The sequence below is a fragment of the Drosophila serrata genome, unplaced genomic scaffold (genome assembly GCF_035046125.1).
Source record: "Drosophila serrata isolate PLE 108 unplaced genomic scaffold, ASM3504612v1 contig_2, whole genome shotgun sequence".
Lineage (NCBI taxonomy): Eukaryota > Metazoa > Arthropoda > Insecta > Diptera > Drosophilidae > Drosophila > Drosophila serrata.
Window position 1 is genome coordinate 134234 of NW_028256900.1, and position 15891 is coordinate 150124.

At 38.3% G+C, this 15891-nt stretch overlaps 1 protein-coding gene and 1 pseudogene across 2 annotated transcripts; both read right to left on the bottom strand.

Moving 5' to 3' along the window:
* Positions 1–1564: 1564 nt before the first annotated feature.
* On the bottom strand, positions 1565–2457 carry LOC110177596 (ubiquitin-conjugating enzyme E2 S pseudogene; annotated as a pseudogene). Its single transcript, XR_015272635.1, has one exon. The product of XR_015272635.1 is annotated as a ubiquitin-conjugating enzyme E2 S pseudogene (transcript).
* A 12524-nt stretch (positions 2458–14981) lies between these two features.
* On the bottom strand, positions 14982–15558 carry LOC110177599 (uncharacterized). The gene is made up of 2 exons (XM_086828532.1): positions 15421–15558; positions 14982–15360 (listed from the first exon to the last, which is right to left on the bottom strand). Exon 2 carries the CDS (start codon positions 15349–15351, stop codon positions 15193–15195), a length of 159 nt encoding a protein of 52 aa, XP_086684658.1. The 5' UTR covers positions 15352–15360; positions 15421–15558; the 3' UTR covers positions 14982–15192.
* Positions 15559–15891: the final 333 nt, after the last annotated feature.

Below are 15891 nucleotides of genomic sequence, written 5' to 3' on the forward strand. Positions count from 1 at the left end.
AGGGCAACTTGGGGCGGTTTCTGTTTTTAGATTGCCCCAAACCTGGGGCTCGTCATTTGTCTTGGGATTAAGACATTTTATATATATATTTTTTTGGCAATTGGCCACAGTTAAGTCGGGGCAAGGGATAGGTTTATTAAATATGTAGAGAGGCACTGCAGGAAAAAAGTATACTAAGGTAATATCGAAACAATATATTTTCATCTAACTTCTGAATAGATTTCTACGCGTTTTTTAATAGAAAACTCGTAAAGAACCTTGAACAAAATTCACAGAACTCCACCTGATTATTATTTCAAATCAATTTCCCACTCGTAATTGTTTTAAATGTCTCACTTTATTTATAGTTTTAAATGGCAGTGTAACCGACGATTATCCCCTTTCGTTTTGTATGTCAAACTGTGGCTTCCTGTCGTCCCCTCTGCAATGCCTTTTAATACCTCCTCTTCCGCTGCCATGAGTGACCCATTATCCCATGTGTGAACCAGTCTTTCCCCCAGACTCCAGGACCATGGACACATGGACACATGGACCAGGACGTGGAGAAGTCTCCATCTAATTATCGGCATTTGGTTAACAAGCTCCCCGTCTGCGGCGATAATGCAAAATGCTCTTGTTTTTTGCTGAGGCTGGCGCCTCTTTGGTAAATGGAAATTAAAGGCCAGAACGAACGCAAGACAGGCTGCAAAATTGGTCAAGAAAAGAGGAAAAAAAAACTACGCTAAAGAAGGAGACCAGTTCGGCAGAGTTTAAAAAGCAATCAACACGTGATTATAATGATGCGGCATGCGGCGGGTATCGTTTATGTGCTTAACCAGCTGGTTAGGTTTGCTGCCAGTCTTACACATAATTGGCTAAGAGGGGGGAATCCCCGTTCGATTAGGAGGGTAAGGGGGGCGAAACGCATTCATTGCATTTTAGTTGAGGCGACTTGTCGCTGACAGTAATTTGCCCAAGTGGAAAACTCGTTTACTCGCTGGACTCCAGTTGATAATTTAATTTGCATAGTGCCAATTTATGCTGCACTCGTGATGGACATATGGGGCAGCCATGGGTTAAGCAGGCAGCACAGTAGTTGCTAAGAAGGGGGAACCCACCCCTTCCTTCACCTCCCCTCCCTTATCATATCATTTGCATCTACACTCGTGTTTATTTCTGCACCATTTGTGTTCGACGATCGTTATCTGCATCCGTTTAAAGCGCTGCCATTTTTTGTATTTTTTCCCCCCATTTTCGCAGAGCTGCTGCTCTTGTTCGACAATTTGTAGCAAGTGGTTACCATGTTCATGGGAATATGGTTTTGCATATATCGGGATATATGTATGTATGAATATATATATATATGGTACGAGAGTGCGGTTTGGTCCCAAGTCTCTAGCGTCCGACATGTGTTTGTTTATATTGCGGCTGCTGTTCACTCGGAAAATGTTGAAAATGCCACCCAGTGGGCCACCGATACTTTTACTCCAAATGGTCAGAGATGCCTTGAAATATAGCATAATATGGGGATAAATTGGGGGAAGAAGTACAAGTTGGTAAGCCATAATAAATACATCATTTCGAGTATGCTTTTTGGAATGCTCACTCTTCTAAACAGAAAATATTATTAAAATTCAAATTTTACATATGAGTTTCTTGGTATTTTTTTAAAAGTTCTTGTCAGTGTTATGTCCTTAACTTTTCAACTTAATTCATTTTAATACATTTTGTATTTCTACAAGTCCTGCTCTTCAACCTGCTCCTGCTCCCGCTTCAATTATTTAAATTCCTTACTCAAAGTCTCTTTAGAACACGCTTCTTTTCCTTATGCAACTTCTCCTTGATCTTGTCCTTCATCTTGTTGTCCTGTGATTCTCCTGGCTTGCCATCACCTTCAACTCCAGACTTGGCATGAATCTCCGTCATCAAGCGTGCCCTCTGAAAGTAGTTTTCATATTCCTCCAAGAGCATCTGACCAGCTTCGGCATTCAAAGCTGACTCTGGATTTGGTGCAATCAATAAACATTTAATGGTTATCAAAATATGCTTAAGGCCCAGATCTGGCTGCCAATCCTTTTTCAATGTATTCACACAGATTTCCCCATTGGCAGAGACATTCGGGTGAAAGATTTTGGTAAGGAAGTTCGCCTTGGGAGGAGTATTTGGAAAATCATTCTTGAGAATCAATTTAACGCGGAAAATTCCAGCGGCATAAGGAGTGCCAATGGGTCCTTCAATAAGAGCCTGTATATCCAGGACATCGCGTTCGTTGATTAGGACCTTGATGCCCTCCGGTGGTTCAGTCACCATATCCTGCAGCTCCTTCATCACCTGACGGATGACCTGCGGCGACAGGCTGTCGGAAAGTACGATTTTTGTACTCATATTATGTATTTTTTAGCTTTAAGTTTTGACTACGAGATGGGTTTCTATTTGTTTATATTTTCTACACTAAAATCCTGGCTTTCTAAGAAAAGAAGCTAAGCGTTCAGCACTGACTTTGAGCTTAGCAAAAAAGTTAGGCCATAAAATCAGCGGCTTTATCCCGTCAGCTGACACGCAACAGTGTGTCTTGAGACTTGCCAAGGTGGCCACATTTTGATGGCACTTTTTTAATTAGTGGCCCCCGGGCTGATCCCGCCAAACAAAACTGTCGTTTCTATGGCTTTTCCAAGACAGCCCAAGCATCGCGTGTGCGATTTTCCCCTTGCTGACGGTGGGGCAATTAGTCATTTTCGCGGACGTTTAGTTGGTTGTTAAAGTGGAGAGAGGGACGATGGGTGGTCACTCCTCCTAAGAGTACTTAAGAATTTGTGCCTAGATTGCTTGGAAAAAGTATCTCAACACCTTAGAGATTTATTTTATATATACACTTTGCAACAATGTTGTTATAAAATAATAAATTCAAACGTTATGCTGTTAATTTTCCCGGGGACAAATTGCTTCGATGACATTTCCATTTGGGCGAGTTCGTTGCCTAAGTCTTTCGATTGGCAATTCTAAAATTTATGAAATCTTGAATGGCAAGCGATTTATTTATTTAATGCATTTTTAATAAATTGCCAGCCAAAGTAAACAATTTAATTGCGGTTCGAACAACTGCCTGCCAAGCAACATGAGCAGACAGAGTCGAGTCGAGTCGAGGACCCTTGCCTTGCACAACACAGTAGACAATCAAACCCGTGGCCGGGGCTAGAGAATGCGTTTAATAAATCATAATAAATATTATGGCAATTGCAAATTATTCTAAACAATTCACGGTCACGGCATACGGAGGGCAGTCGCTATCGGTTCACTTTGTGCAAAAAGGGGGAAAAACTAAAAGTAACATTTCAATGCGAAATCGAATCGTGAGCAGCAGCTGGCTGAGACCAAAGCCAAAGTCCGAGCTGCAACAATTGCTACTAAAACAATTGTTCTTTTTCACAAGAACAGCAATATGCTGCTGCTCATGTCTCTCTGATTGTTCTTGTAGCTTTTAATGTTGAACAACATTTGCATGGCACTTGGCCGGCTTTCGGCTTTGGCCTCCTTGCCCGGCCACAATACTGCCACTGCAATTGCCGTTTTGATGGATTTATGAGCTATGATTCGCGATTTGAGTGCCTGCCTGCGCGCCTGCGCCTGGGACGGCAGCCTTCGGCCTGCATTTAAATAATTAAAATGTCCAGCGAGAAAATTCATTTTGCAGTGGTCAAAGCTCAGCGGGAAATTAATTAGTTGCCGTGATAAATGAAAATTGAATTAGTGGCTTGTACTAGTACCTTTCCATGAGTTACTGACTGACTGACTCAGTGAGTGGAAAAGGTCAGAGCAGCCGGTGTGAGCTTTAGATTGATGATGTTACCAATGAATGTCATAATTTTAGCTAATGGAAGCAGCGTGTGTGTGGGGTGTTTTTTTAAATTAATCTAAGCAATTCTTAGCAATTCACAGTTAAGAAAAAACATATTAAAAGTTAAATACTTAAAGAGTAGAATTGTTAAAAGCAATTTCCATTAAATTAGTCTCATAAAAAAAGCAAGCAACTGTGGGAAAATTAAAGCGGTTAGTCACAAGAGTCTCTGATCTTTTAGAGCACATAAAAAAGCATTAAATTGTGCATTTAATTTGAATAAATATGATAACAAATTGGTATCAGGTTTTGATTGATTAAAATGCACTTTATTTTCCGTTTAATTATATTTACTTCTTTCTGAAAATATTCTGCTAGAAAAACAAGTGCACTTGTTAAATATTTATATGGGTTTCTTCTCCTTTTTCCTGATTTGATATATTTTAAAACTGGTTTTAGACAATGTACTAAATAAATCCCCTATTTTCCCTCTCTGTACACCCAATGCGAAATCACTTTTCCTTTTTGTAGCTGGGTTACTCTGCCAGTTGGTCAGTGGTCGTCGTTGCTTTAATCAGATAAAAATGTTGTCTGCATTTCATTTCATTTTTCTGTGCCTTGTCAGCTTTTACACTTGTCATTTGGCTGAGGCAAAAGACCTGGAGACCAGAGCCACCCAACTCCCACTCCTGCTTGCATCTGGAACTCCGATTCCTACATATATTCCTACGGAGATCTCTCAGGCCCCGTTTAAGGCATATCAAATGCATTCGAGTGTGTCTAACGAAGTCCGCAAATATTAGCGCTGAGTTTGTCAGATTTATGAGCAAATCTCCATGCTGACCGAGTCCGAGTCCAAGTCCGACTTGGTTTCGGTCTGACACTGTCTTGGCCATGTTTCTATGGGATTGGGTCCGAGAGTTGGCCATAAGTGGAACACACTGCAGTTTGTCGCCCCCGCCATGGCTGTGCTTTTCAAGCCAAACATTTGTAAAAAGGCGTGAAAATAATTCAGCGTCAAGTGACAGAAATGCCACACACATTGGCCCCGGGGGTTGTCCGTTTTCCAAAAAGGCGAAGAGGAAGGAGGAAGGGTGGGGCTCTGGTAAATGCGAATAATTGCTAGAGATGGGTCAGGAGAAGTAATTTACAGGACTTTTTAGTTGGGGATTTGATTTACTGAAATCTGGGGAATATTCTCATTTCTGAGAGCTTTTTAAAGGGCTTGAAATTGTATTATTTATATGGGAATTCATTTTTAAACTGTGAGTTTATGAATATTATGTTGTATATTTTAAAAATAATGACTAAGGATCCTTTCTTTTTCCATAATTCGAGTTCTAAATGATTTTAAAACATTTCTGAACTCTTTCAGCATTTCCCTATTATAACATTTCCTATCGATACAAAATATATATCGAAAAATACCCACCTCTAGTCTGCGATGATTCATTGAGCAAAGCCACAAAATTGCGGTCAGTGCGTGTGTGCAGCGAAATCGATTTGTGGAATGCAACTTTTGGATGCACTCGCCGCAAAGTCTCCTCCCTGCTCCCTGCTTCCAGCTCCCTCGGAGCTGCTAATAGCTGGGATTACATGAAAATGGCAGTCAAAGTCTGTGGGATCTCGCCCACGCGTCACTTTCGCGACGCAAGGCAACATGTTGCATATTGCATATTAGACTTAGCGCGTTGCACGTTGCACGTTGCATGTTGCCGGCGTGCGTTGTCAACATGCCATGTTGATAGCGCTCAGTTTGCCAACCAACCGATCAGCCTTTCGTTCGTTCAGTCGGTTTTGCCGATGGCCGATAGCCGATGACGATGACAATCGACAAGAAACATGGCCAAATGTCAACCGCTTACCAAATTTGGCCAGCAAATTGTGTCATAATTTGTAAAAAGCGCCACCTAGTGCATAAGCGAAATTATGCACTGAAGAAAAAAGAGGAAATAGTTCTTAGTATGAACTAAAACTAAAAGAAATAAATATATTACATAGGGAATTATTGATATGAGTAAAAAATAATTAAAATTGAAGTTTGGAATATTAAGAATAATATTTTAGATAGCTATTTTGTCTCAGAAATGTTTGACTATAATCACAAAGTGTTTATAAAAGTATCTACAATTTTTTCACAAGTTTTTAAAATTTTAGTGTTAATATAAGTTAATCAAAATATTTATTTTGTATTCCAATTTCCGTCCAATTTAATGTATACCCCCCCCCCCCTGCAAGGTATTTTAATTTCAATCAGAAGCTTACAATCCACTAAAGAAGTCATTTACGACCCCATAAATCATATATATTCTTGATCAGCATCAACAGCCGAATCCATCTAGACATGTCTAAAAGAAAAATAAATTTTTTAAATTTTTTCAAAATTTTATAAGGGGTTACATTGTTAAAATTTTCAAAAATTGATAAAAATTTCAATCTTTGTAAATGTTAAAATTAGTAAGCAGATTTATAAACCTTTTGAAAACTAACACAGGACAGCTTTCCAAATTGAATTTAAAGCTAATTTCACTTAGTTAATGTTATTTTAAACTTTGATTCGCACAAAAATATCGATAAATATCGAGTCAAAGAATACGAACACCTTGAGGGCTTTTGCCAATTATTTTTCTTGATTTAAAAATAAGCAATGTATAAAATATGCAAATTAGTAACAACCAAACTGGATCGACTTAAGTATTTTTGCAAGTGCCCAAATGAAAATCCACAGTCAGCAGCGGTCGCTCCGAAATTATGGCTGCCAGGGGCCAATCCATGGACATCGACTAGCCACCAAATGGACAGCTCTCCGACTTGTCCAGAGACTTAAGCTTTTACATTCTGTCGGACAGCCTGCTGCCTTGGGGTCTCTTATTTTTTTCCTCTTCTTGGACAGGAGCTGGAGCTAGGGCCAAGGGGGTCCACCGGGTGGGTTAGGGGCTACGAGAGGGGGTTAAAATCGTGCAGCGGGTCGTGACAAATTTAACCTAATGATCCGAAATTATTGCACCTTAATTGCCCAGCTCGGCGATGCCTGTCTGCGGCGGCTAAATGGAAAATCGACGCGCAAATATTTAGAGAATTTTATTTATACTTTATATAATTTTTTACCACAGCGATTTTCGGGGGTTTTTTTTTCGTTGGCGGCGGCGGCAGCAACTGTGATTTGTTTTTTTGGGGGCCTTTTGGCCATTTCGTAGTTGTAGCTGCAGCTGAAGCCCAACTTTGGGCCAAGTTAGCAGGCAGTAAAAGTGATTTGTAGTTGCCGAAATGGCGGATTTGAGAGCTCTGAGTTATTTGGCGGCATTTGGCGGCTCTTGTCGTTTCGGTAGTAACTGTTGACAGTTGAATGCTCCTCGCAGTCAGCTCCAAACTTTTAAGTTTTTTTGTTTTTTTTTTAACTTGGTCTTAAACGTTTGGCCAAGTCTCTGACTCTGACTTTAACTCCTCTGAGTTGCATGTCAGTCGCTGTGGCGAACAATTGGCGGTGCGGTTTTTTGTTTGCTGCGATTCGGCGTGTAAAAATTTACACGACCGGCAAGTAAACACATTTTATGACCTTTTGCAGATTTGCCGCTTTGCTTTACTGCCTAACTCACTCACTCACTCACTCACTCACTGATACTGATAGCCAAAAGAAACAGGCTGGAAAATTCACCATTTCGAGAACGCTGTCATGTTATGAAAACGCAACAAAAATAAATAAAGTCGAAGCTAAAAACCAATAATACAATAATACTGTGCGGGCCCGTATGCAATTGCAATTGTTTTTCGGCTATTTTTGGTTATTTTTGGATATTTGTGGGTACGTTTTTGCTAAAGTTCACCATGGGTTGGGTCAAGGCACATACATAGTGGAACACCGCTGACCAGGTGCTTAACGCTCAACTCTGTGTGAATCGATTGGATCTTGCAAATGGGGGTAACCCGAGAATGCCCCCGAGATGGTTAAAAACCAGCCACAAATCTTGTAATCAGATCAATTAAGGCTAATTGTGGACCCACAACCCCCATTTAGCCTTGAATTTCAAATGAGAAGCGGTCATAAGTCGTCTTAATCCCTTTTCCAAGCACACACACATAGAGAAAATATCCATAAATTATTAATTAACTTAATTAGAGGTTCATATATATCAATTACCAATCAAGTGTTTAACATGTACAACTTTTAGTTGTTTACCAGTTCATTCAACACCTCATAAATCCATTACATATTTAAATAAATACAGTATTTAAGCTTATGTTTCTTTTTTCGCTGTGCAACCAACTAGTTCAGGTAGCTCCTCTCAAGCCACCCATAAAACCGACTTAAATAAAGCCACAAAAATTAAATAAATTATCGCGTGTATATTTAAATATGAAGTCGGGACACACCAGGCCCAACTGAAAGTGAAATTTATTGGCCATAAATAGCTAGACAAAATCGATTAGTTGCTTCGAGTGGGTGTGGCCGCCATGCCAAAGCCAAAGAGACTGAAAATCTGAGAAGCTGAAAAGCTGAAAAGCAAACTGCAGGCAGAAAATACATTTCCACGAATCAGCTGCAGGTGCATAAATTAAAGTGCGAAAATCGTAATAATAATAATGATATGAAGGGGGCAGGCGGTGTGCAGTTCTCATTATGCGGCAAACAGGAAGCCAACTAAATGCTAACTAACATGCAATGGCGCTGCCAACTCTCATAGATATAAATATATATAAATATATATATCGGTATATATATAGTTGCACAGCGAGTCACACGTAATTGAATCAATGGAGTGTGTGGGAAAGTTCATTTGCAACGCCCCCACATTGGATCTCTTGGCACAGCAGCATTTCAATTCTATTGTTGTGCACTGCCTTTTGAGGGGTGCTTTGGTTGGTATAGAAATTTAGGAGCTCAAGTAGATTATTTTCAAAATATAAACAAAATTTTAATTCATTAACCTATTACATGTATTTATAATAATTCCTCAACATTTTAAAAGGTGCCTGGGATATAAGGAAATTATTTAAATAGAAAGCAAAACCTGTTTTAGGGTTTTAAGTAAGTGAATGCCCAAGTAAAATATGTAAAATCCATGAAGGAGTAACGAAAGCTTAATCTGAGATTATAATATAACATTATTATTATTATATTATTATTATTATTATGTTATTATGGAAAACAGCTATACTTTAAGTTTTATTTCTGTTTATACTTAAAAAATATACAACTATATCAAACTTAATTTGATTACATTAATGCTATTTCAGTGTTTATTATATTTATAACATAAAGCAAAACCAAAAGTACTTACACTAAGCATTAACAAATTATATAACCCCGAGTTACTTACCAGAAGTATTACCATTTTAATTAAACTTTCAATTTAAACACCTTTTAAAGTTTCCTTATTTATATGAATAAAAATTTCAACAGGCAATATTCTCTTTCACTCACTCACTGTCGTTCCTTATTATCTCTTTCTCAGTATTTAATAGAGTATTTAAGATTTTATTGCTAAACATAGAGAAACTCAACATTTTCAACTAAAGTTGAGCGCTAACGAGGCAACAGCAGCAAATGGCAAGCAACAACCTCAGACTCATAAGCAAACAACAACAATTGGCCACGGTAGTCAGGGCATTGATATTGCAATTAATATGCAGCCCCGATATATATATATCAATATATATACAAAGTTGCGGATTTGTTATCTATATATAGGTATATCCATTAGCCCAGGCAAAGGTTTTACGTGTGTGGCCGCGATTTTAAGTTTTTTCATTTTCGGCAAGTTCGTTGCCTAAGTCTTTTGTTTGCAGCGCTGCTTCAATCTGTCATAGCGATTATTTGATTTAATTTAGATTCCTTTGTAGGGCCCAGGGCCCTGATCAGTTGACAGTTTATCAGCTGGGAAATGTTTAATGTTTCGATATTTTCCTCCCCCCTCCGCCCCCTTGTGAATTTTAACTCTCCCACCCCCCTTGCCCCTCGAAGCTGTCAGCAAAAGGCTTTGACGTCGCCCCGTTGTCGATGCTGTGCAGCGATAAAGTTGTCAAAGCAATTTTTGGCTGGCTAGGAAAAATGTTTAGCTACAAAGTACCATACAAAGGCACTGAAAAAAACGAGGGTAGAAAATATTTATTAAAAATATAAAGTCTTAAAATATATATAGGAATATTAGGTTTCTTTTAAGGCTCTTTTTGAAGTAACGAAAAATGTTTTCAGGATTACAAAATTCAAATTTTGCTTGAAATAAATGTATCTCATAAACCCGTTAAGATTATATTTATTAATCAAGAATATTTATGTTTAAAATTACTAAATTAATAATCATATTTTACTGATCTGCTTTCAATCAAGAATTTCTTATAAATCTACAACCTTTTTTCCGATTGCAATTATTTCTTCAATAAGTTAGCAAATTATCCCTTGACTTTGATTGACTTTTCGCTAAGTGTATCCAGGCCAAAAGGCAAAGCCACCAGCTCTCCAGCTGCCTGCTTTTTGGGCCTGTTGAATGTCTAATGTCGTGACTCGATTAATGAAATGTTGCAGCCAGCACACACATATCGAGAGAGAAAGAGAGGTTGGTGGAAAATGCAACGAGAATTATAAAAAGTTATAATAAAAGCATTGACAGTCGCCTAATGGCCGTTTGTTTGGCGCTGTGGTGTCAACATGGCCTGGGCCACGTTAATGGATCGGCTAATTAGATATGTGTGGCCCACAGGCAATTGCAAATCCAAACTGCACATTGGTAATGAAGATGGAAACGAGTGCCAGGCATTCCTCAGGTGATCATCCCATCAAGAGTTGACAGGTCAGCCGGTGTCGGGAAAGCTTTCCCCAATTGTTGCTGTTGACAAACTCATCAAAGTTCGCGAGTGGATTGCATTTGATTAGCTTAATAATATAGCCATAACTGCGGGTCTAACCCTACTATCGACATCTTCATAATAAAACAATCAACGCACAATCAACGCCGAGATCAAGTGACTATCCATAGACAAAGAGCAGGCTTTTTGTGGATAATATTTACGCAGAGAAAAATGTATTTTTTGGAAAAAAAAATTAATATAAAACTAATTAGTACTTCCATTATATATCTAGAAATTTATTTTCTTAACAAAATAAGATGTATATCTATTTAGACATGGCTCCCAAAAGGCAAATTAAATATAAGAAGAAGAAATAATATATTACCCTTGAAGAAAATAATCTTGAAACCTTAAAAAATGATAAGTAGAATATGGAAAAGATAAGATATGACAAATATACTGCTGATATATTTTCCATAATCAAAATTATATATTTTATTTAACCTTTTCCAAGCTTTATAATATTTTTTTTTCGGTGTATTTACCTTGTCTGCTAGCAGCCTCATCTTCAGGCACTTCTCCTTTGGTGTCTTGCTTAAAGTTGGCATTTCCTGGCATTATAAGCGTTAAATTGAGAGGTCAACAAAGTGCTGTATGGTGTGTGTGTGTGTATTTTATTTTATTTTCTTTTCTGCCTTCCAGAGTGTGTGTGTGTATGTGTGTGTGCGTTTCCTGTCTAGATTCCCGGGTACCAAAATCCGAATCTCTTAAGGCCTGTGCCAAAGTAATTGATGTGCACGCTTGACCTGTGGGAGGGAACATATTGCAGATAATCTGCAACGCAGACAATTGCCTCAATGAATTTTTTGTAAGCCACCGCATGCTGAATAAATGCTTGTACTTACTTTACCCCTTCCTCACTGGCTTTTTTCATCGAGCCCATCCGACTTGAAATGTGGCCCATTGTCTTTGGCTCTTTGGATCGAAGGGGATCGAGGGATTCTTCTCAAATATATTTATTACAGCATTTATTAAACGCTTTTCACAAATCGACAAACACTTTGACAATGAAAAGAAAAACCCCGAAAGACGAAAACCCAAAAATTCCACGCACCGCAAATTAGTCGAGGGACAAAACAAAAGGCAGCATTGGAAATCGAACTCTCGGACAAACGTGGGCGTTTTTCAGATTTATGTTGAAAAGATACAGAGCCACAAAAAAAAAAAATTTGATACATGAAAGCTTCATAGGTTTGGATGAGATCTAGGTTCGAAATCATTGATAGCTGGGGAATCTTTGGATATCTCTTGAAGATTTATACAAGAAACAAGAAGAGATTTATACCGATCATAACTAAGCTTACAATTTTTGGACTCTTTTAAATTATTATTATTGATATTTTTATATGCCATTTTTATACCCTTGCAAGGTATTATAATTTCAGTCAGAAGTTTGCAACGCAGTGAAGGAGGCACCTCCGACCATATAAAGTATATATATTCTTGATCAGGATCAACAGCTGATGCTGATGCTGATCAAGAATATATATGAATAATAGGATCGGAAATGACTCCTTCACTAAGTTTCAAGCTTTCGACTGAAAGATAGGCTTTGCTTAATTATTTGATACATAGAGCGCTCTCCTCTGCGATTCTCAAGTCTAACACTTAAGCAAGGCTCTAGCTAGAGGAAGTTTAGTTTTCTTCTTCTTCTTTTATATAAATTACTAATTTAGTGCTTGGTGGTTGATAGACTTTTATCAAGTGGATGTGGCAACCATGGCTAGATCGAGTCGGCTGTTGATGCTGATCAAGAATATATATGAATAATAGGATCGGAAATGACTCCATCACTAAGTTTCAAGCTTTCGACTGAAAGATAGGCTTTGTTTAACTATTTGGTACATAGTGCGCTCTCCTCTGCGATTCTCAAGTCTAACACTTAAGCAAGGCTCTAGCTAGAGGAAGTTTAGTTTTCTTCTTCTTCTTTTATATAAATTACTAATTTAGTGCTTGGTGGTTGATAGACTTTTATCAAGTGGATGTGGCAACCATGGCTAGATCGAGTCGGCTGTTGATGCTGATCAAGAATATATATGAATAATAGGATCGGAAATGACTCCATCACTAAGTTTCAAGCTTTCGACTGAAAGATAGGCTTTGTTTAACTATTTGGTACATAGAGCGCTCTCCTCTGCGATTCTCAAGTCTTATACTTAAGCAAGGCCCTAGCTAGAGGAAGTTTAGTTTTCTTCTTCTTCTTTTATATAAATTACTAATTTAGTGCTTGGTGGTTGATAGACTTTTATCAAGTGGATGTGGCAACCATGGCTAGATAGAGTCGGCTGTTGATGCTGATCAAGAATATATATGAATAATAGGATCGGAAATGACTCCATCACTAAGTTTCAAGCTTTCGACTGAAAGATAGGCTTTGTTTAACTATTTGGTACATAGAGCGCTCTCCTCTGCGATTCTCAAGTCTAACACTTAAGCAAGGCTCTAGCTAGAGGAAGTTTAGTTTTCTTCTTCTTCTTTTATATAAATTACTAATTTAGTGCTTGGTGGTTGATAGACTTTGATCAAGTGGATGTGGCAACCATGGCTAGATCGAGTCGGCTGTTGATGCTGATCAAGAATATATATGAATAATAGGATCGGAAATGACTCCATCACTAAGTTTCAAGCTTTCGACTGAAAGATAGGCTTTGTTTAACTATTTGGTACATAGAGCGCTCTCCTCTGCGATTCTCAAGTCTTATACTTAAGCAAGGCCCTAGCTAGAGGAAGTTTAGTTTTCTTCTTCTTTTTGTGTGTTTTTTATATAGATTACTAATCTAGTGCTTGGTGGTTGATAAACTTTGATCAAGTGGATGTGGCAATCATAAAAATTATAGTTTTCTTAATTAAAGTAAGACGTTAATAAAATATAAATATAGGGTCGGAAATGACATCTTCACATCGAAATAAAGTTCTGACTTTAATTATTATACCCTGAAACGGTATAAAAAAGGGTTTACTATAGAATCTGATTTGTATTTCAAGTTTTTTATTTTTTAAGAATATTTAAGCTTGACAATATTTAACATAGGGAATTAATATGTTACCATCAAGAATATATTTCTTTTTAAAGATGCACTTTATTCTATTCCTATAAAAACTAAAAATTCACCTCGCAACGTATTCCAAAACTCATATTTTCTTCAGCTTCCAAACGTGAATGATCTAACGAGTGCTCATAAATATTTGATATGAAAAAAATTCAAATAAAATTGATACGCATCATTTGAAAACTCATCACCAGCGGCAGACTTTTGGATGGGAACAACGTGATCTCGACGATCGAACGCACAGACAGTCTTCAGTCTTCAGTCAGTCTTTGGGTTTTGGGCTGGTGTCTTGTCTTAAATGTTTTGGGACCTCAGGCTTATTTGTTTTGCCGGTGGATATGTATTTTGGGATTTGTTAATTAATTAGTCGGGGTTAATGGGCTGCCATTAATAAAAACGCTTATTTATGGCGCTAAAAATACAAAATGCTACAGCATCAGCTTCAGCTCCATGCAAAGACCCCGCGAAAGAAGAAACTTTCTCTCCAAGTTGTATAACTCTATAAAACCCGACTGGAGACCCCGCGATTGGTTTGGGAACAACAGTAAAGTAATATGAGGCCTACCAGATCTGCCAGATTTTCAGATATGAATTATGCTCGGCATGTAGCAGAGAGAGGCTCGAAAAAGTCTTAATTAGCTGCTAGCCATTTTGGCCAAATTGCCTCCCTCATTTCGAGTGGCTAACGTTCACTTCTCGCCCAAGTTTGGCTATCTCTGTGAGTCGACTTGATAATGATGAAGGCTGAAAAACCGAAATAGAAATGAACCAAATGCAGGCGGCTGCAAACATCGGGTTTTGGGTTTCCCATGATAACTCCTTTGGCCCGTTGGCAGTGCAATTGTCTTGCCAACAACCTGTCCAAGAACTGGCCAAAATGGAGCCCACAGATCGAGCTGCGATATCCGGATAGCCGGGATAGCCTCCAGACTCCAGAATGGCACAAATTTTCATTTTCATTGTCCACCACCGCCACCGCCGCTCATTTCTGGTTTTAATAATTTTAATTAGCGATCGCTTATCGATGATTATGTCAGTCGTCGCTGTTGTTGCCGCTGCTGCTGTTGCTGCTTTTGCTGCTGCTGCAGAACAACCCACACAGAAAGCAGCAAGTTGCAGCAAGTTGCGTGCCTCGAATTGGATTCCCAAAACACTGGCACCTTTTCACACCAGGAATGGCTTGGACAGCTTCGACAACTTGAGGTTTTAGTTTCTGTTTCACAGAGAGAAATAGTGTGTAATTTGTTGGAATAGAAATAAAAACAACGGCCTACGATGCTGGTCAATTTATTGAATCAAAATTCGACCCTCACGACTGCTACATCAATTCCATTATGTTTTCAAATAAATATTTTCCAATTCTAGCTTGCTGTTTTTGGGTGCCTAAATGAAAATTATTGTAAATAAAAAACATTTACAAAAGAGTAAAGAGTCTTACCTTTGATTTCACTTCGTTGGCAGCTATTTCATAATGATTCCCAACTAGCAACAACGTCCGCCCCAAAAGCCAGGACCACTTGCCCCGCACCAGGAGTTGAAAGGACCATTGTAGGGCCCAAAGCAAGGATCGTAGAAGCCACTAGGTCCACTGCCGCCACAGGGGCACAGGGCAGCGCAAGGATAACAGGGATAGCTGCACATGATTTGTGACTAGATTCAAAGATAAAGTTAGTATTTTACTTTAGAAAAAATATATAGATACGAGCTTACTTTTTGCTTGAAAAAATTTGGAAAATTTATTTTTATTTTGGAATTTTTGTTCCGATTTGTAACAGTCCGAAGAGTTCGAATTTCAATGTTCAACTGAATTTTGAGATGGCACAGCTAAGGATATAGAAAAGTCAAGGCTTACTTGGTTTAAAAATACAAAATACATGGCAAAAGTCAAGGCATACTAGCTTAAATTTATTGAAATTTTAGTTGGAATATATATTTTCTCTCTGTTTAGTTTCAACTCCATCTGTCAAGCGCTTTTCCCAGACCCAAAAACACCAACGCATGTGGGCAGCATTTGATGTCGGTGGCTACTGTCTGATTTTTCCCTTCCCTCTTGTGACCAACATCACCTTTTGTCCAACAATAATGGAGTGTGACTAATTAATAAATTAATTTCGTTGCTGTCTCATTTGTAATTTCAATTTGTCTAATAGGATTTCATGTTTTGACCATTTTCGGTCCAAC